The 20,265-nt window shown below is 42.2% G+C and overlaps 1 protein-coding gene across 5 annotated transcripts in view; it reads left to right on the top strand.

The window, feature by feature from the left end:
- The window catches only part of FLNB (filamin B), an 82,992-nt gene that overhangs the window by 14,691 nt on the left and 48,036 nt on the right, over positions 1-20,265 (top strand). For all 5 annotated transcript variants that reach the window (XM_081899395.1, XM_081899391.1, XM_081899392.1 and 2 more), the window contains exons 2-9: positions 10,452-10,700; positions 11,844-11,941; positions 13,015-13,162; positions 14,709-14,827; positions 15,210-15,287; positions 15,845-16,007; positions 17,455-17,652; positions 19,426-19,563. In XM_081899395.1, coding sequence (XP_081755521.1) covers positions 10,452-10,700; positions 11,844-11,941; positions 13,015-13,162; positions 14,709-14,827; positions 15,210-15,287; positions 15,845-16,007; positions 17,455-17,652; positions 19,426-19,563 — 1,191 coding nt within the window. The remainder of the gene's footprint in view (positions 1-10,451; positions 10,701-11,843; positions 11,942-13,014; positions 13,163-14,708; positions 14,828-15,209; positions 15,288-15,844; positions 16,008-17,454; positions 17,653-19,425; positions 19,564-20,265) is intronic.

Genomic DNA, 20,265 nt, shown 5'->3' on the forward strand with positions numbered 1-20,265 from the left:
GATGTCAATGCATATATCTAGTTAATGTTGAAAAAAAAAGCGCATTGCTCCTTGATTGCTGCCTTCCTGGCAACAGGAACCTCAGATGTAGTTATGATCTGTGTATGAACTGTAAATAGCAATAATTGTCTGCATAAACCATACATTTTGACAAGACTCTGTATTATCAAATGAGAGGGTATTGCGATCAGGAAATGAGAAGGCAACAGTGGCTTGAAGCTGACATAATTTCCACTTTTAATGCCACAGACTCAAAGCCAAACACCTTAAAGATAACTGCAGGCTTAAATGAGAGTCTGTTGTCTGCAATTAGCCACTGAAATAGGAGTGTGATGTGCATAGTCCTTCCAGCCTCGATCTGAGGTGGCACTTTTCTTGTCCAATTGGAAAGCTTTTGCATACTGTTGATGTTTACTTGTAGTAGAATAATATGCATTGAACTATGGCATATGTTGATGATGGTTGTGTGGGTTGCCAAGCCCACAGAACCTGCATTCTTCTGCCTAGTCTTTCTGGAAGGATTGTTTTATTTCTGTCTTGCAAATGTCAAATTGCAAGACTGGCCTGCCTTTTGGAGAATGAAGTTCTGGTTTGTGAGAGGCCTTTTGTGGGAAAAATAACAAAAATGACTGTGCAATTTATCATGCACTGAATCCTCCTAGTATTTTCCAGTTCTGTTGTAATTTCAATCTTCCCCCAACTTGGTGTCCTCCAGGGTAATGATAACCTGAACTCACTTCAGCCGGTGTAACAGGGATTGTAGAAGTTAGTCCAGCAACAGCTCGAACTCACTAGTTTGGGGGAAGTCTAGTGTATTTTAGATACACTTTCATTATAGGTTTCTATAATTTCATGGGGCCATGCAAGGCTTCATACTTTCTGCCCCCCATCCACCCCCCAATTTCTTTGACAGCAGAATAATGGGAGTTTCTACCTATATTTACCTAAATTTAATAGCATTGGAAGATGGAGCATCTTATCTTACTCTGCAGACATATGCTGTTGTTTTTGAAGTGAGGTTTGAAGTCATGGAAGCATGCTAGGCAGGAGCCATAAGTGTAATGTGCCTTTCAAACAGTTATTTTATATGGCTGCCCTATTCCAGAGTCAGTGGCTAGTTGATCTAGATACACAGCTGAGAAACATAAATACTTACCAGAGCGTTCAGTTCCTTTTGAGGCCTGGTGATGGGTGTCCTGTCTCCTTCCTAAATGGCCTATCACTGGAATTGGTGTTTTCTCATTATTACTGCTTTTCATGTGCTTGTGATGTGTAGCCACTGACTAGTGCATTTTATTCGTGAGTAGGCACTCTAGTATTTCGGAGAACAGGCTGGTGGGATGCCTGCCTGAAAATAGACCCATGAACAAATATTCCAGACAGCAGCCTCAAGCAGCCAACTTGAAGGGGGGCATTGTTGTATGTCTAGACGGCTACCATGAACAATGTTGTGGGAAAGTTAATACCTCCTTTCTGGCATATCTGAAACGAAATGCAGGATTGGAGCCTTAATCAGCAGGCAGGGCTACTTCAGAACACTATTGTACTCATACGGATGGCGGCAGATTACTGGGAATGGTGGGTGAATGTGGGTGCAGACGTAACCGTAGGGCTTTCCAGACAATAGTTTTCCACACCATTAGCTGTTGACTATAGTGCTACTTCTGAAAGCACTTTCCTGACATTGTTTTGCACAACCTGTCTTGGACTGTCCCACCCATTCTGTTCCTGATTTGCCACTTTGGCCTAGCAGCGATTAGCACAGTTGTCATGTGCTTCCATTGGAGCTGCCACTCCTTGACCGCCAGCGCCCTGGGGGTCCAGTGTGCAGCTCTGTCCTTCAGGATGCTTGCTTCCACAGCATCCATTCACCCGTCGGTTGTTGGATGAATGAATCTAGAACCTCTGACATAGGTTTGGGCTGCCAAAGCAATTGCCATAGAAGTGAAAACAAGAGATCTCTATAAACGCTTGAGGCAGCTTGCGTCGAAGTGAATGGCAGCATTGGGGGATTGGGGAATGGTTCTGTGCATGTGCAGGTTAGAATGGCTGCCAAGAAAATCTCCTGGGAATATGTGCATCAATATTCGGATGCTTCGCAAGGCAGTGTTCCAGTCAAGCCAGTAACGAAGCAAACTGATCTCATCTGCAGCTTCTGGGGGCTTTTCACATACATGGGGAACAAGGGGTGACCTCACTAATGTGGAATGTGCTTTGCTTAGTGTAAGAGGGGGGCCTGTTCTCCTGGGGGTTATTGTCAGCATAACAAGTTTGCCAATGATGTCATTTATTCAAAGCGTGCTGCAGCAGGCTTTAAGGACACAGGAAGGGCTTTTCGAAAGCCGAAGTTTCTGTTTTAGTAATAAATGGAACCAAAGTTCTCCAGGTTGGCTGTAGAAAAATTTTATTGGAAAAGGAAGCATTACCAGGTGCTGACTCCTGTTATACCACTAGTGCCAGATCTTAATAGCCAAAAGGCTCTTAACTCAGAACTGTGGTGGTAAATGTTAAGTGACAACAAGAACTGGTGGAAAACAAACCTGAGCTTGGACTTAAATAGTGATCACTTAGCAAATGTGCCACAGATGTTTTCTAAGCAGCATAATAAAGCACCCCAGTATTCATTCCCATACTTCATGGCATCCCACTTGTTGGCATCTGTCTCAAGAGGTCAAATTAGCAACACCAAAGTGACCTCCCTGAGGCACAAGCCTGGGCAGTGTGTGTGGAGCTCCTGGGCTGCCCAGGGTACAAGACTGTCCCCCCAGACTCACTGCTGTGGTTCAAAGGAAAGCAGAGCAATGCTTTTGGCACCAGAGTGGCTGCAGGAGTTGCCAGAAGGAGGGGTACAAGGCACCATCCAGCCGTCTTAAGGACTATACTCTGGATATGTGTAGGGTTTATTCTTGAGCCATTTCTTCTCCTGAAGTTATCTCATAAGGCAGTGGAGTTTTAAGATCAGAGTATTCCTTCTAGATGGGCTACCTTCCCAGGTTGACGAGCTGCCTTCTAGGCTGTTGGAGTCACTATTGGTCTTGTTTGCTTAATCCACCAGAGCCTGCGTTTGCATGCAGGGGGAAGTCGCTAACTTACCAAGGGTTTGAGACCCATTGGTTATCCTCACCTGATTTAGCTGGCCAATGGAAGCCATTCCCGGGTGTGGCTACTGTCACATGCTGACAGCTTCTAGGAGCCACAGGTGAGAGCTGAGTGCAGGATGGGGACTAAAGGTGGACAAACTACCCCAGGAGGGGTACAGTGTGTCTCCTACCAGAGTTACCATCCCTCCCCTAACACCCCATACCTTTTTATTTAAAATGCCTACCGCATTCTTTAAAAGCACAATCCTCTTGGGAGAAGAACTTTGTTAATGTGGCTCTGGTTGCATGAGGTTCAGTTCACACTGCTTTCAGGGTAACATGAAAACCTCCCACTTAATACTAACACTTAAGCCGCACCCATTTTGATATGTGGCCCCCGGAGGGCTGACAATGGGTCCTTGTGGCCCTTTACCCAAAGAACCACAGGTCTGTCTGCAACAGACTCTTGATTTGAAACATGACGTGCAACAGCTTTATCTTCCCTAGTTTACAAGACACCTAAGGATGCATTTGCAGCCATTGTAAGGCAACTGATGATGGCGGGATTGGGATCTTGTGGCCCTCCACTTGGTGGACCAACTCACATCAGCTGCAACCAGGGATGGTGGGAGATGTAGTCAGCAGCATATGGATAGTCACATATCCCCCCTCCCCCACGCCTTTTCTAGTATGTTCTGTATTTTCCTTGTAGTATCATACTCTGGCTCTTTCCTGGTGTCTGAAAAGATCAGTGTCCAGAATGGTAGCTGTGTTAGTTGTCTTGTAGCAGGAACATCAAATTCATGTGGCACTATCAAGTCCAACACAGTTATTATGATGCAAGCTTTCATGGACTCTGACCAAATGGTGGAGTTCTGCCTTCAAGGAAATCTGCAAATATCATTTCTATTCACAACTCTTGCACTGCTCCTTCCTGCAACATGTTTATTCTCTGTACTAGAGTTCAGAGATCATGTCCTCTTGCTATGGTTTGGACCCACAGGCTTGAGTCTTAAGGTCAGGAGGAATGACCTGTTTCAGACATTACGACAATTCATGTCCTGCCATAATGGGAACAATTTGTAGTGAGACATGTGTACATATGCTTCCATTGTTTGATGGCTTGCAACATGCCATTTCCTGCAAACTCAACAAGCTGTGTCTGATGTTGCCTAAAAGACCTATCTTAAGGTAAGCATATGAAGCCAAACTCTCTGCTACAACTAGAAAGCTATTTGGCACCCTCTGTTTGCTTTGTCATGGGGGTGATCTGCTTCCAAGGAATGCATCTTGCAGATTTAGGCATACGGGGCTGCTGCGACTTTCCTCAGAGCTATTTCTGGCCCTAAACATCATTTATGCTTTTAATGGTCATGTTTTAGACTCTTCTCTTGTCAGTTGTTGGTGGTTAACATGCTGGTGAACAATGTGCCTCTCCCAAGTGAAAGTGTGTGTGGATGTGAGCATATGCACACCGCATTGCAGCATGGCAGCAGAACCTTTGCTGCTGCCCCTTTAAGGCATATAGTAATCTTTGCTCAGTTCTAGTGGTTTTTCTTTTTTTAAAAAAACTATAAGCTAACAGTACCAAAAATAACATGCTTCGGGTTTATAATAATCTCAGTGGTCACATTTGTCATTTTAAATTGCAGATGTGTCACTAAGCTCTGCCCTCTGTTCCAGCGGAAGGCCCCCCAAAAAAGAGAAGTTACCAAATTATGTACTACTAGCTGCTGTTATCTGCATGATCTGCATCAAACCTACAAAACTGGCTTACACTTTTTCATGGAAAAATAGCTGTGCTATACCAGTGGATTTTAGCCCTTATAGGTTAGAGGAAACACACTTTTTTTTTTTTAGTACCATGGCCCTTTCTCCCTGCCCCCGACATCCACCTACAAAGTAAAAACAGGTAATGATTGTAAAATGTTGACAGACCCAAGCATCCTGTGGAACCCTGGTTGGAAAAGGTGCAGTCTAGAAGGCAGCAAGCACGTTAGGTGGGTGTCTGCCTATAAGGCACACCGATTTTCAATGCCTGGAACCCAATGTAAGGGGTCACCCAAGGTGAAGGGGTGCATTTGGCTACAGAAGAAATCCTGCCATTGAAGTTAGAGCGGCTCGTACCCTTTGAGATACTGTAAAATCCCTTAAAAGAAATGTCATGGCTGGGGATACTGTATTTTAGTTGTATTGCCTTGTAGAATAATAGCAATCGCTCTGAACTATTACCTTAAGTTTTAAGTACAAAATTCTGAAGGCTGGACACTAGGTTTATAAATGATACACCTGTCTCCCTTCCCTAGGAGCCTTGGGTGTAATCTCAAATCAAGGCTAGGCCAGGAGAAGACAATCTCAGTGACATTATTCTTGCTGAAATCATTGCAAAAAGTGGATACCCTTTCAAGAAATAGTGTGGCTAACAAATACAAATGAACTGGAGGGAATAAATTTGAATTTGCACACCATAACCAAGCTAATGGCAAGTATGATGACCAACAGTGGAACAGATAAGAGTGTGTGCTGCCCAGAGCCTGCTGGTAACCATTAAAAAAAATCCAACATAAAATCTTTTCTAGAAGTCTTACTTTCCTGCCCTCAACTTACTTTGCTCCCGGCATTTGAAAGCAAGCCCAAATAAAACCTATTTTGGGATTGGGTTAGGAAAATCTAGGGGATTGGGCTGCCATTGCAATGGAGCAGCCTTTTTCTCCATGCTCTTGCTGTTCTAAACTAGGTGCACAGGTGGCACAGTCAAGATGCCCAGTTGCAAAGTGGTGTCAAAGTTTGGAGTTCGTGCTGTTTGCTGAACTTCTTACTTCCACAATCCAAATGGTTGCTATGCCAGTGATTATGTTAAGAACTGGCCGCCTTTCATTCTTGGCCAGTAGTACTACATAGGAGCTTGTTCACCATAGGTATGTCCCAGTTTGGTCACTTCCAGAATCATAATATCATAAAACTGTAGAGTTGGAAGGGACAAGGGTCACCTAGTCCAACCCCCTGCAATGCAGGAATCTTTTCCCAATGGTGGGGGGACGGGACTTGAACCCATGATCTTTGAGACGTAAGAGTCTCATGCTCTACCGACTGAGCTATCCTGTTTCAAGTGACAGTTAACCTGGTTTTCTCAAGCTGCCAAATCTAGCTTATAACAATACTGTCCTTCCTTTGCCCATGTTCTAATCTCTTGCTCGTGCCAGTAAAAAGCATAGTTCTTCTGTGTATTCCAGTTGCCAAGGAAACTGACCACAGTAGCTTATCGTGTTTCCGCTAATTGTCTTAAGAGCAAATTCCTTGTACTACAGCAGGACAGTTTTTAAAAATTAACAAATTCACTTGGCTCTTATGCAACGAGGTTTTAGTTGGTGTTTCCCAGTCCAGGCACTCGTGAATAAACTGATCCGTAAACTTTCTTTTGAACGGTGGTCCTGCAGAATAGTGGGTTGCTGGCAAAATGAGAACTGTTTCTAAGCAAGGCAAAAGGTCCTTTTGGGTGTCCCTCTGGACTGTATTGAAAAGAATTCTTTGGATTGCAGTGCAGAACTTAACCCAGCTAGTAAATGCCAGTAATAAGCCTGAATAACTATTCTTCTTTTTAGTAAATATTTAACGCTGGTCTCCAGGATCTGACTAATTCCCAGGGCTGCAAGTACATACTTGCGAGATTGCTCAGTTTCAGTATTGATCAGTTATGTGAGGTTCACAATGGGCTGTAAGTAGGAGAAGGGGCAGAATGTTACTACTGTTTTGAACGTGTCCCAGGTTTTAAAATGCATGGGTAACAACCAAAGATATATTTGGAACAAATTAAAGCAATTTCTGAAGAACTAGCATCTGAAAGTGAGAAGGCCACCAGCTAAATACTTAAAACAATTCACTGTTGGAAAAACAGAAAAGAATCAGTGGTACCTCGGATTACAGACGCTTCAGGTTACAGACTGCTAACCCAGAAATAGTACCTCAGGTTAAGAACTTTGCTTCAGGATGAGAACAGAAATCGTGCGGCAGCGGGAGATCCCATTAGCTAAAGTGGTACCTCAGGTTAAGAACAGTTTCAGGTTTAGAACGGACCTCCAGAACGAATTAAGTTCTTAACCCGAGGTACCACTGTATGCTAAATTTGTCTTCTCTGGCATAGACTGTCGGCTGATCGGCAGAGATGCCTTGGCGCCATTTTATTTTGGATTGTTTTATTTGCTGTTTTAATGTGCTGTAATAAGAATTTTAAGATCTTAGATATATAATAAATGTTCATAAATATACCAAGCAAACACATACATAAATATATAAACCACATATCTGAAGCAGCACAGGAGGGCAGTCCTGAAACCATTTTAACTCCCAAACTGACCAAATGTTTCTCTGCAAGGAGGGAGAAAATGAAAAACAAAACAAAAAAAACCTTCCCATTGTCCCAGGAATTAAGTAATTACCATCTCAAAAGGAATGGCCAGACTACCAGAAAAGGCAATAGATAAGGCATTATCAGATAACCTGGCAGTCAGGAAAAACAACAACCATCAAATTTCTGTTGTAGACTGCCTTTTCTGTGATGTAGGTATTATGTTTGTGAGGGGTGGTCTTGGGCTACACCCCTTCTGTGATGTATGTATGGAGGGGTGGTCTGGAGCTCCAGGGCAGGAAATTTCAAAATGGATATATAAGGCCTTGCTCACCATTGTTCGAGGTCCTCCTGCATGTGCGGGAGCACCCTGTTGCAACAGTCAATAAAGATCAAGCTTACTAGCTGCTTTGCTTCTCAATATTCTCTGGTTGGTCTCTGTTATTTTTTCCTACCGATAGACAACCTACAAAAGGATTCTATATGGGCTCTTGGGGACCCCATAAGGGAAAAGGAGCAGTTTTTTTAAAACTTATATCACTGCATAAAATGATATAGAAATGAAATGAATAATAATGATTAAATCCCCACTCCCAAAAGGCAACTAGACAGTCTTGGAATGACTGTAACCTAGGTTGAAGGTGCGATTTGGCGATGAGCTTATATATGAGCTTCTAACATCTCTGGATGTTGTTGGACCATAACTCCAATCATCTATGACCATTGGCATTGCTCACTGGGGCTGATGGTAGTTCAGTAACATCTGCAGGGCCACAAGTTATCTGCCCATGCTCTAGTACTCACCACACAAGATCATATGAAGGCCTCCCCATTGTGTTTCTATAGACAAAGTTTCAGCCTTAAATTTGGAGCACTTTTGACCTGCGGTGCCTGTATCACTATGGAAGCCTGCTTCTGCCTGAACCGTTTTTCTTCAGCGATGCTTGTAAATCTTTCCCTGTGGCTAATGGCTCTAAGCAACTCAATTCATTACATTATAGCTCTATCCCTCAGCAGCTAATGTAGGGCCTGCCCTCATATGACTGCATATTATCTAAAATACAATGATTCAGTTAGGAAATGCGCAGGTAAAAATTTGGTGCCTGCTACCCAAACACATTACTAGTTTTTGAGTAGAAATGTTTTCCACATAAGGAGGAAATGTCCAATTGATGCAAAATGAGTTCCTACACTTTGTGCGACTTTTGGTTCACTGGTGGAATTACTTTAGGCTACTGTTTTCTTGCAAGCCCTTGCAGCTGTGAGAAGAGGCGATTGCACACCCCTTTAAATATTGTGTGCATATTGTAGCTGTATAGTGAATTGAGCAATGACCCTCTGGAATCCGACAAATCTCAGACTTCATATGTTAAAAGACCAGTATTCAGCCACAAAGCTAACTTATCTTCAACAGTTGATCTGCCCTGCAAACCTGGCTTGTGTGAGTCTACATCTTAAATGTTGCAATTTTGCTAAACACTGTTCCTCAGGCCATGTACCTTAATAACCTCCAGACTGAAGCTGTATTGCTTAAGCAGTTTTAAGATGCAATTAACAAATGACAGTGGCTAGATAGAAATTCCACTGTTAATTGCTCATGAAATATATTTGTGCTTGGGGCCAGAAACATTACAATAGAGCTTTGCAATGGAGAGAGTTGTGTAGGTGAGCAGTTCCTCATCATGAGACAGTGCCTTGCCATAGTCTGTGAGTCCTCGTCTAGTTCAAACAGACCTGGCAAATAGGGCTTGATGTGAGTCCTGAAAATATTTGGATAAGAGTTCCCAGGAAGGACTTGTTTTCATAACTATGAATCTTTAAATTTCCCTGGTGTGATTTTGGTTTTACTACTGGCCAGAGTGGTGGTACACTGCAAACCGCTTCATAAGTTTTCTAGCCGCAGTATCACTTATGCAAGGACTCATTTTAAGTTTATTTCTAGATCTCTTTGGTACCCAGTCACAAATAGCTGTTGTAAGAGTCAATATAGAAATGAACTTTTGCTTATTATACATCTGAGCTAGGTAGTAGGGAAGCTTGCTTTCAAAGTCCATTTTGGTCGGCATGATGCCATTTTAGAAGCACATTCATCTGTTTGGCTTTCTAGTTTCATCAACATACTGATGTGTCCTGGGCAAATGTTGACTAGGGTACTAAGGAATTTCTAGCTTGGTAGAAAGTCTGCTACTAATAGTTGAGTGATAAGGAGGGGAAATACTTGGACTAAAAATAACATTTTCATACTGATGTGAATAAGCTATAGCCAAATTCGCAATAGCATGGAAATCTAGCTGTGTAAATGCTCCTTTTGTTCTCTAAATTCTAAATGACTGATGCAGATTGGTTCCATCTTGTCTTTGTATATCTTATTCACCATGTAATGTACCTTTCTACAAGAAAGGTTTGTGTTGTAGAAATAGCTCATGGTTTCCACCCCCATTTTTAAACCCAAGGTCTGTTGCTGCCAATCTGCTTAATTTTGCAATTATGCAGATTCTGTAAGAAGCTGAGTAAAACATTAATCTTAAATCACGGTTGATTCACTCTTGAAGAGAAACCAGAGCAAAGGATTTCTACCCTTTTGGGATATCTACCAGTTAGTATGATTGGCTTACTGCCACTTACTATGGAGGTACATAATGACAGTATATAAACTGTTTTACGCTCTCCTGTAGGGCAAGGTCTTGGATTGAGGACAATAGGCTGGTTGTCCTAGTTCCTAAGATCACATTATTATGATCTGTCTGTTGACAGTAGACAGCTGAACTGATGGCTTGAGAAGAAACTTGGAGGAAGCTACTCCAACCATGAATCAAGCATATAGTAAAGTATGTGTAAAAAGATCTCAGTAGATACCTGGGTAGATAGAAAGAACCATTGTGTCTGCCAGTCATATTATCCACCTGACTCCTGTGTGGTTAGATTGGTGGCTCAAAGCAAACGCCTTTAAGTGGATTTGTTACCTTTCAGCTTGACTTGATGCCTAATGGTGGTTTTAGTAGTAATTCTGTTCTTCTTCTTTTCAGATAGTAAAGCTATTGTTGATGGGAACTTGAAGCTAATCCTAGGGTTAGTATGGACCCTTATCCTCCATTACTCAATCTCTATGCCAGTGTGGGAAGATGAAGGAGATGACGATGCCAAGAAACAGACTCCCAAACAGAGACTCTTGGGATGGATTCAGAACAAAATCCCTTATTTGCCAATAACGAACTTCAACCAAAACTGGCAAGATGGCAAAGCATTAGGTGCCCTCGTTGATAGCTGTGCTCCAGGTAAGCCTCCTGTGACCTTTCCATTTTCTCGCCCTATGTCAGTAGCAGTTGATTTATCTTTACCTTAATGTAAATAAGATTCCCTTGCTTTGAGAAGTCCTGTACTTGACTAGAAGTCACACCTATGAAAACAAGCTCTAAATGTCTGTATAAAAGTCAGGAACCCTTAATGAAGGTTTCACAACTTTTAGGCATTGCTTTAAGTTTGCAATGCGTCATAAAAAAACTTGGTACATATTTTATGGATTCCAAAATGTCCAATCATAGTTGTTGAGCAGCACGTTTTTAGCTTCATGAAGTATTGCACGGATTCCTAAAAGCTTTTCTACAGTTGTTTTTTAAACAAAATATCCTGGATGTAAATGCAGCAGTAGAGCTGTTTTGTCGTGTTTATGAGCTGTTACCTTTGCTGCACCCAACTCTCAAGTGAATGAGAAGACTATTGGCTAAGTTAACCTTCTTGTGATCCAGGAGTAGCCAGTAGCCTTATAGATGTTGGCACCTGTTTCTGAGCTAAGAAAAAAAGGATGTTGGTGGACTAACCCTGGCTGTCACCCCTGGCCGGGGTTGGTGAGAGTGTGGCAGAAGACCATTTTGGCTACTCCTTCTGTTGTCAATAGGATTCTTTAGCATCGTATTTGTTCCTACTTCTGGCGAAACAATTTTCTGAAAATTCAGCACTGCAGAACAACTTGATAAATGTTGCATCCAGAAATTTAGGGTAATCTTTAGTTGTTGCATATTGTAAATGAGAGAGCAGTTTGTTAGAATCATAGAATTTGACCAGACTGGCAGCATGGAGTACTGGAAAAGCCAATCAGTGGTTCAGCAGTCAGTGTAGCTCAGTGGATAGTAGGCAGTTCTAATCTGTTAGATCTCTGATTGGCATTGAATCTCTTTCCTCACAAATGGGAGTGGAGGCCAAACAATACGGACAGGATTTATCTCACATATCCTGACTTTGCAGTCTGAAAACCTTGGCTACCAGGCTATAATCTCCACTTCCTACTCTTGTGTAATGCAAGTGCACTTCTGTGGGTAGACCTTGACAGTTGCTAGCTAAAATTAAAATGGATTTATGCTAAGTGTAAATGCTTCCCGATGTTCATAGTATTTTAAACTTTATAATTCTTGCTTTGCTAGGTCTCTGCCCAGACTGGGAAACCTGGGACCCTAAGAAGCCTGTTGATAATGCCCGTGAAGCCATGCAGCAAGCAGATGACTGGCTGGGTGTCCCTCAGGTATGGAGAAGAGAAATGATATTTGAGCTTCAGCTTATCCAGGTGGCAGGATATGAACAGAAATAATTTTACTTGTAGCATCTGATGGTCCCGGTCCCACAAATTCAGCTGTGCTTAAAAATACCTGCTGTGGTATGAAATGTCATCGTCTCAAATGATTAAAAACAGTGGGTCCTCCACACAGAATACGTTTGATGAGACTGCTTCCTTGAAAGCTGCCCCTTTAGTGTACAGTAAGCCCGTAACTTATACATGGGTTACATTCTGGGAATCGTGCCTAAATCCAAAGTTCTCTTGGGTTCAATGGTAGGTGGAATTGTCAGTTGCTACCTGGATCCCCACGCACCCCTCTTATTTTTATTTGCCAAGCCCATAAAGCTGAATGCACACAAATGTGCATAAATCGCAAACGTACAGTATTGAAAAACTTGAGTTTCCCCTCTCATTTTTACAAGGATATAAGCCCCCCTTCCTTTAAAGGTTGGGCTGGATCCTATCCCTGCTAGAAACACTTAATAGTCCTCTGCCTTTATTGAAATAACTCAAATTATGCCCATTATTTGCTCCAGTAAAAGAAAGCACTTACGACTTACTGTGCCAGTGCCAGTTCAATAAATCTGCCTCGGCGTTTCTCTAAGATTAAGAGCCTTGACTGCTGTTATGTACTTTTGCATTGGTGCTACTGAAGTATTTATTTGACAGGTCTAAAAAAGTTTGTACATAGAACCTAGGCACTGTTTAGGGGGACCAGTAAAACACTCAGTGCAACTTCAAGTGATTGGCTGTTGGGAGGAAGGTGGCATCATAACTTTTTGACTGGCAGTAGTAACTCAACTGCAAATGACCCAGCTACAAAGCTATGTGTGCAAATAAAGTGCACTTAATTCTATGTGTTGCAATTACACGGTGTAATCTTTCAAAAGGCTTCTTGCTCTTAGGAATGCTACTGGTTAACTATATTTCCAAACTTAGGGATTTATTGGACGGGCAGTGATTTGGATGTGTAGGAATGTATGAGGGGAACTCGGATTCACATGTTGTAATCCTAATGAAAATATGTCCTTATTTACCAGGTCATCGCTCCTGAAGAAATCATACACCCTGATGTGGATGAACACTCTGTAATGACCTACTTGTCACAGTTTCCCAAAGCAAAGCTGAAACCTGGTGCGCCTTTGAAGCCCAAGCTTAATCCAAAGAAGGCAAGGGCGTATGGCAGAGGTGAGGTCTAAAATGCTTTTCTTATAACTTGCGTGTATTGTTTCTTTTATCCTGTTACATACATTCAAAACTATTGTGCTTTAAAAGACCAGTTGGTTCTTGCTCTATTTAAATCATGTTTGTAGACAAACTTCCAAGTTGCATTGTATTCGTTTAGTGCAGTGCTGAGATTCAGAAAAATGTGGAAATAGTCCAAAAGCCACTCCTACTTTCACATGAAAATTCCCACTTTGAGAACCAGTTTAGCAAGGCTATTGTCTTGTTCTAAGCTGTAAACCTAAACTTCATCACTGTCAGTGGGAGGGGACCAGTTGCTTCATGTAAGGCAGTGGTTCCCAAACATTTTTCCATCATGGACCACCTAGAAAGTTGCAGAGGGTCCAGTCCACTTAATGGTATTTCTGCCTGTTGTAGCAATTGTAATCCACTGTGCTGTATGGTCTTTAATTGTATTTTGAATGCTGCTTTTATTTTGCACAAATTGCATCAATTTGTATTCAAATAATACAGCAAAATACAATATATCTTGGTGTATATTAAGATGGTAAGAATGTTGTTACACTGCAGTTTTCATGACTGCTGATAGGCAGACTGCCCAGGCAGAGGGTTAGCAGGAAGGCATCCTAGGCAGGTGGGTGAATGGTTGGCCCAGGTGAGTGTTGTCAGTGGTGGGTGGTCTGGGCAAGTTATAGAGGAACACGCAGGGTTCCCCAGCAAGCATCCTGCTGTTCTCGTTGTGAACCTCAGCAGCTGAGGTGACCTCAGTATGAGGCGTGTCTGCGGAGGAGCTTCCGTAACCTATTCCTCCATAGCTGACTTGGGCTGCCATTTGGCTAAGCTGTAAGAGGGGCATGGCTTGGGTGGTTGAGTGACAAGGGAACTGGAGGTGGATGGAGGCAGGCTGGTGAGTGGGATTGGAATGAGAGGGGATGGGATGAGAACCTGGAGAGGAACAGAAGTTCTACCAAAGGAAAACAAGCAGGGATCCTGTGAAGACCATGAAAAACTAATGCACGTGTATATTCAGAAAGCTACCAAAATCTAGGGTATCGATGTTGTCTACGCTAGATTTTTTCTTTTTTAAGCAACACTAAGAATTTTAAAGCAAACTTCTAATTTACACATCACAGATGAATACACAGTTTTTTCGGATTCTGCACACCTCCAAATTTTGAAATACAATTCGCTACTCAAAACCTGTGTGTTAGGATAAGATTCATTTGGAAATGTGTACATTGAGAAGTATGTATTTACATTTATTTTAAAAATGCAGTTTAATGTGACGGTAGCTAAGACCAGCCCCATCACCGTGGATTTGTCTGTCAGTAGCAATTAACCACGTTAGCCACAAATTGAACCTCCCATATTTTGTGGCAGTGCTTCTTTTCTTCACCATTATGTCCTGATGCTACATTAAGAGCAAAGATAGCTACAGATTGGTGCTGATAATTCTAGGAAATAATGTACTTGCATCACAGTTTAGCAAGTAAAAGCTTTCTGCATGTCATCTTTACAGCCAGCTAAGCACAGCCTTTTATTCCTGCAGGAATTGAACCACATGGAAATATGGTGAAACAGCCTGCCAAATTCAGTGTTGACACCATCAGTGCTGGCCAAGGCGAGGTATTGGTTTTTGTAGAAGATCCAGAAGGAAACAGAGAAGAGGTATGCATATTGAGAGGTCTTGGGCCAGGGAAGGGAAATGGGTTGACAACTTACTACTATCTTACACTATGGAAAAGGAATCCTCTTCAAGTGTGTTGGCATTTGAGTGAGTTTCATGAATCATGAGGATGGACCATAGTTAAGGGGTACAGGCCATATAGAAGGTCCTAATTTTAATTCCTGGCATTTTATTTATTTGTACTCTTAGCCCACCTTTTACAAAATGCTCTCCAGCGCAGGCTATAAAAATGTCACTATAAAAATAGGCACAATGTGTAGAATTAAAATCATAAAATGACCACAGCAGCCAATACGATACCCAGTGAAAAAGATCAAGGAACTTAAGCATGACTGAGTTGCCTAATGCCTTCCTCTTTCTTAGGCCATGGTGACTCCTGACAACGATAAGAACAAGACTTACGCTGTTCAGTACCTCCCAAAGGTTACAGGACCTCACAAGGTAAGAATATCTGAAGATTCGGGAGGGAGACGCGAGTTTTAGCTGCCAAGTACATTTTGCTCAGGACAATGTTGTTGTAATACTATCTCAAAACAAGTTGGTCTAGTTTTGTAGCTGTAGTTGAGAGCGACAACGCTCCCCCCCCCCCCTGTTTAAAGTACTGATTGGCTGGTTTAACCATTGTTCAGGTAAAAGAGGAGGTGGAGGCAACACTGGTAGTCGGTTTTATTTTAGAGTGGCTAAGCTGCCTTTTTTATCCTGCCTTCTCTTTTGTTGAGAAAGTGAACTATATGGTTGATTGACGTTCAATGCCCTATTAAAATATGTTTTGCCTGTAAAAATGTGCATAATTCATCTGGATATGGTAGCTGGCAATACCACATTCAATGTTGGGCCTGCAGACACTTCTCCAGAAGTTTGTTGTTTTTTTTAAATTGGCTTTTAAATGTCAGCTTGTGAATTCAGAACTCCTCTGGATCTGCTATTGAGTGAGTGCAAGCTGGCTACCTGCTTGCAGTGGTGCATATCTAACTTGAATACTGTTACTACACTTCTAGGTTACAGTTCTGTTTGCTGGCCAGCACATTGCAAAGAGCCCGTTTGAAGTAAATGTTGATAAAGCCCAGGGGGATGCCAGCAAAGTGACCGCAAAAGGACCAGGCTTGGAAGTAACAGGAAATATAGCCAATAAACCTACTTACTTTGAAATTTACACAGCAGGTAAGATGGGCTGAATAGATTCCTTCCTTTGTGACATGGAGCTGTGAGCAGGCTTGCCTTCTCTTCGTATGGGCCATGATGTTACTTCTCCCTATAGTGTCCACACAGGATAGGGGCCCTGGGGCTCTGCAGATGTTTTTGGTTACTGAATCATACCTTTCCAGACATCAGGAGTGATGGGAATTGGTTTCATAGCCAGAGACTCCTCCCCTGACACAGAACATATGTGAGGGTGGAAGGAATGCACAGTGCTCCATGGGTTGGGCATTTACTGTTATTAAAATTTTATTATTTGTGGTGTTTTTAAAGGGTTGTCTTTATTTCTGTTTTTAATTAATATCATGCCACTTTATATAAACACTGACATATTTTTTTTATGAAGTGGTATATGAATCTTGCTAGATAGAATAAATGCAAATAAATGGGTTAAGGATGCTGAAGATGCATTTGAAGCTTCAATTCTTGGCCACAGTACTTAATTAACAACACCTAGTTTGGACATGAAGGGGTGTATATCTGCTTTACATCTCTTTGGTGTCCAGTACAGAAGCTGCCTCATACCAACACTTACTAGTCTTCCAACGGGTTTTTGTTTTTGAGCAGGCATTGATATGAATTCACATCATTTTTTCTGATTTACCAATCAGGGATGGCAACGGCCTTGGGTTGCTTTGGCAAGAAAGGTTGCCAATGTGTCTGCGTTCAGGAAGTGCAGAGTATAAGCTTTTTGTGCAAGGTGCATGATGTTCATGCATTTGAACTAAGCATCCTTCATTGTTCTTGGGAATGCATAGCATGTCTGTGGCATAGTAGCTTCGCTATTGTTTCTTCAGAAGTCACTTAAGACAAACTTACTGAGTACTAGACTTAGGAGTTTATAGCGCTTGAATTTTGCAGTAGTAACTTAAACAAAAAGGTGACTGCGAATTGAGTATAATGAGGATTTTCCCAACTGGGGGTGCGAGTCTTGTTGGGCTATATTGCAAAACTAAAGCTGTTTTTAAATCCTTCCAAATAGGAAAACTGGTAGACATAAGTCTAAATAAATCTAGCAGCGTTTTCTGCAAAACAAGCAGGCAGGACCTTGATATAAAGATAAGGAGAATTCGGGCTGCAAATGTCAAGGATGTATTATCAGGCATTTCGCAACTCATTTCCTCAGGCTGCAAACCTTGAGGTCCTCCTGCCTTTTGTTATGGATCATTATCATACTCAATAGCTTATGGGTTCTTTTTGGAAAAGCTAAACTGGAAATTCGTGACAAAACAATGTGTTCTTGAGGGGAGATGGTCTCCGTGTCCCATTTCCCAACACCCCAATTTGGCTATATAGAGTGTGTATTTCCTTGGCCCTCTTTCCACTGGGATGGCTACTGGCCAATATAAAAAACTGGGAGACTTCCCTAATTGTGGAAATAATTTTTGAGCTCCTATTTTGTATCTTGTAGGGGCTGGTGTTGGTGATATAGGTGTAGAAGTTGAAGATCCTCAAGGGAAGAACCCCGTGGAAGTTGCAATAGAAGACAAAGGAAATCAAGTCTATCGTTGCGTGTACAAACCTCTTCAAGCTGGTCCCCATACCATTAAAGTGGCGTTTGCTGGAGAGCAAATTCCCAAAAGCCCTTGGGGTATTCATGTTGGTGAAGGTATGTGTTTAGGGCAGACGTATAACTATTTAACCATATTACTGGATACATGTGCACATTAAGTGCAGTATCTATGAGACTCTCTAAACATGGGAATTTAGTCTTTTGGCTTGGATAATGCAGTTCAATTCTTGCATGAAAGTCATTTCCCCCAAAAAGGACTTTTAAGTGTTAGTATCTTATCACATTTAACTAACTGGGTTTTATCAGTCTTGTCATCCTAAATGACCGCATTGCTCCTTCTTACACTTTTAGAATTGAGCTTTCTTGCTGTGTCTCTTTAAAACCAACTATATTCACTTTATTTTGTATCACAACTCTCTTCCCTTCTTGAACTGACACTTGGCTTTCTATTCCATCTTTGCCTGCTCCTGTGCTTTCAGACCTCTGCTCACCTCTCCTGAGCTACTTTCAATTTGTGAGATGTTGGACTTCACTGCTATTGGCTTCATAGTTGGGCAAGCTCTGTCGGTAAGAGGGTGTGCAGGGTGAACTTGTGTTGCTGCGTTTTTTTCTGAACACCTAGTCAGCAGGCAGGTTTGCAGCCCTGAGCAGAAGTGGCTGGGTTGTATGAAAATGTTGCAAGCGGCAGGTCAGGCTTCAGGCAGTCTCGCAAGAAGTCAAACGGCTTAACCACAAACTGCCAAACTTTGTTGCAAGGAGCTTGAAACTGAACTTCGGCTTGCTGCTACATTCCTGGTTTGCTTCATCTACAAGATGGATGTAGAACTAGTCAATGCAGATTGGCTGGGGGGTGAGAATTCCCTGCATGCTTGCAGCAGGACAGCTTTTCGTGGGATGAATTGGTTTTCCCTCCAAGGAAATGGTTGCCAACTCCAGAAGGAAATGCATGGAGTTGAGCTGTTGGGAGCCCAAGCCTGCATGCCTCACAGTCCAGTTTCACGGCTAGGCCAAATACTGACAACTGTGAGCCTGCTTATCTCCCATAAATCATTCTGTATGTGGTCTTTTTCACACTGTGTATCCAGTGGTTTCTGCATACAGACCTGCTTTCCCTAATAGTGACGGTGTTCAGGAAAGCATGTTTAAACTCTTGCGTGTGAATTATATTTCCCCACCTCCATGGTATTGTTCATTTCAGGCACACCTGCATGGGGCTTCCTCTGGGGGGATTAAATTTGCTAATTTAGGGGCAATAGCAGGATCAGCATAGCAACACTGTCTCAACAATGCAAGGTGCAACATCTCTATGAGATGCTCCCTGTCTCATGCTATGTTTCACTTCTTGCCCTCTTCTTCAATCCCCACCCCTTGAAACCTGAGACTTCACTGGGGGAAAAAAAAGTCTGGTTCAAACTGGAAGGTTTCATCTGCATGCATGCCCTAAGGCAATATGCCCTCCTAAGTTTGAAACTGTGAAAATGAGGATACTTTGCTCCTTTTACTATTGTAAGACCAACAACACTTTCCTTTTTTTAAAAAACAAGTTTTTGCAGTTTTCCCCATCTCTCATGCTGTTGTAAATTTGTTAGGAGTTTAGTTCATTTAAACAAGACTTGGGTTTGTACATAGTGAAGCACGTGAAGCAAAAAAACTGCAACCCCCAGTTTTATGTTAATATAATGTGCATTGACAGCCTCAGTCTTGCCTCCTTAAGACTGCAAAATGGTGTTCAGGTTTTACATTTCATAAACTTAAAATCTCATCCATCTTAAAGCAAGCTGAGAGAAACTGTTCCAGACTAGCTTGGCTAAGTTAAATATCTCTAGGAATCAAAGGCTGTATTGATGTCTGTCTGCAATTCGCTTGCAGCGTGCAATCCAAATGCCTGCCGTGCCAGTGGTAGAGGCCTCCAACCTAAAGGAGTTCGGATCAGAGAAACCGCAGACTTCAAGGTTGATACTAAAGCCGCAGGGAGTGGAGATATCCATGTGGCAATAAAAGGACCAAGTAAGTGCTCGGCTTCTTAGCATTGCTGGGGCTTTGGGGTGGGGCCAGGGAAGTTTGCAAAGGGCTTAAAAGTGTAATCCATCAGCTTGTGATTCTGGTATCTGTATGTTGACTTTATCCCCTGGGGAAACTCCAGAAGTGAAATGGAGCCGCTCTTTTCTCTCTCTCATATCTAATTGCACAAGAGGAGACTAGGTAAACATGGCTGGAAATTTGAAATGACTGGTTCTTTGGGTGTGATAACTGCCTTGTTTACCTGTTTATACAGAAGTAATCTGAGCTGTGCAACTGCTTTAGTGGGTTTGGAAAGGCTTGAACTTCTACTTCAATATCTATGGTGCAAAGCTCTTGGACAAAAGGGTGTGCGTGTAGCAAAAAATGTTCAGTAATAATGTTTCATGACAACATTGCTCAAGAAATGTGAAGCAAACATGCAAAAGGGGAAGAAAGGTTAGGCCAAACTAGACAGGATGGTACCAGGTGCCTGCATTTCTTTGCTTATCTGCCTGAATGGAATATAAATAAGAGGCTGTCTGTGTCAAACTGATAACCAAATGAGCTGTGTGGCTGAGGAGTTCCCCTCTGTTTCAGAAGTAGTTTACCTGGGGAAGTGTAAATACTGGAAACTAATGGAACTTGTGTTAATTGTTTGAAATACTCCTCAGCTGCTTGAGGTAACTTGGACATGATCCGTGAATTTTT

Source organism: Podarcis melisellensis, assembly GCF_964234715.1.
Source record: "Podarcis melisellensis genome assembly, chromosome: 2".
In the NCBI taxonomy this organism is placed as follows: Eukaryota; Metazoa; Chordata; class Lepidosauria; order Squamata; family Lacertidae; genus Podarcis; species Podarcis melisellensis.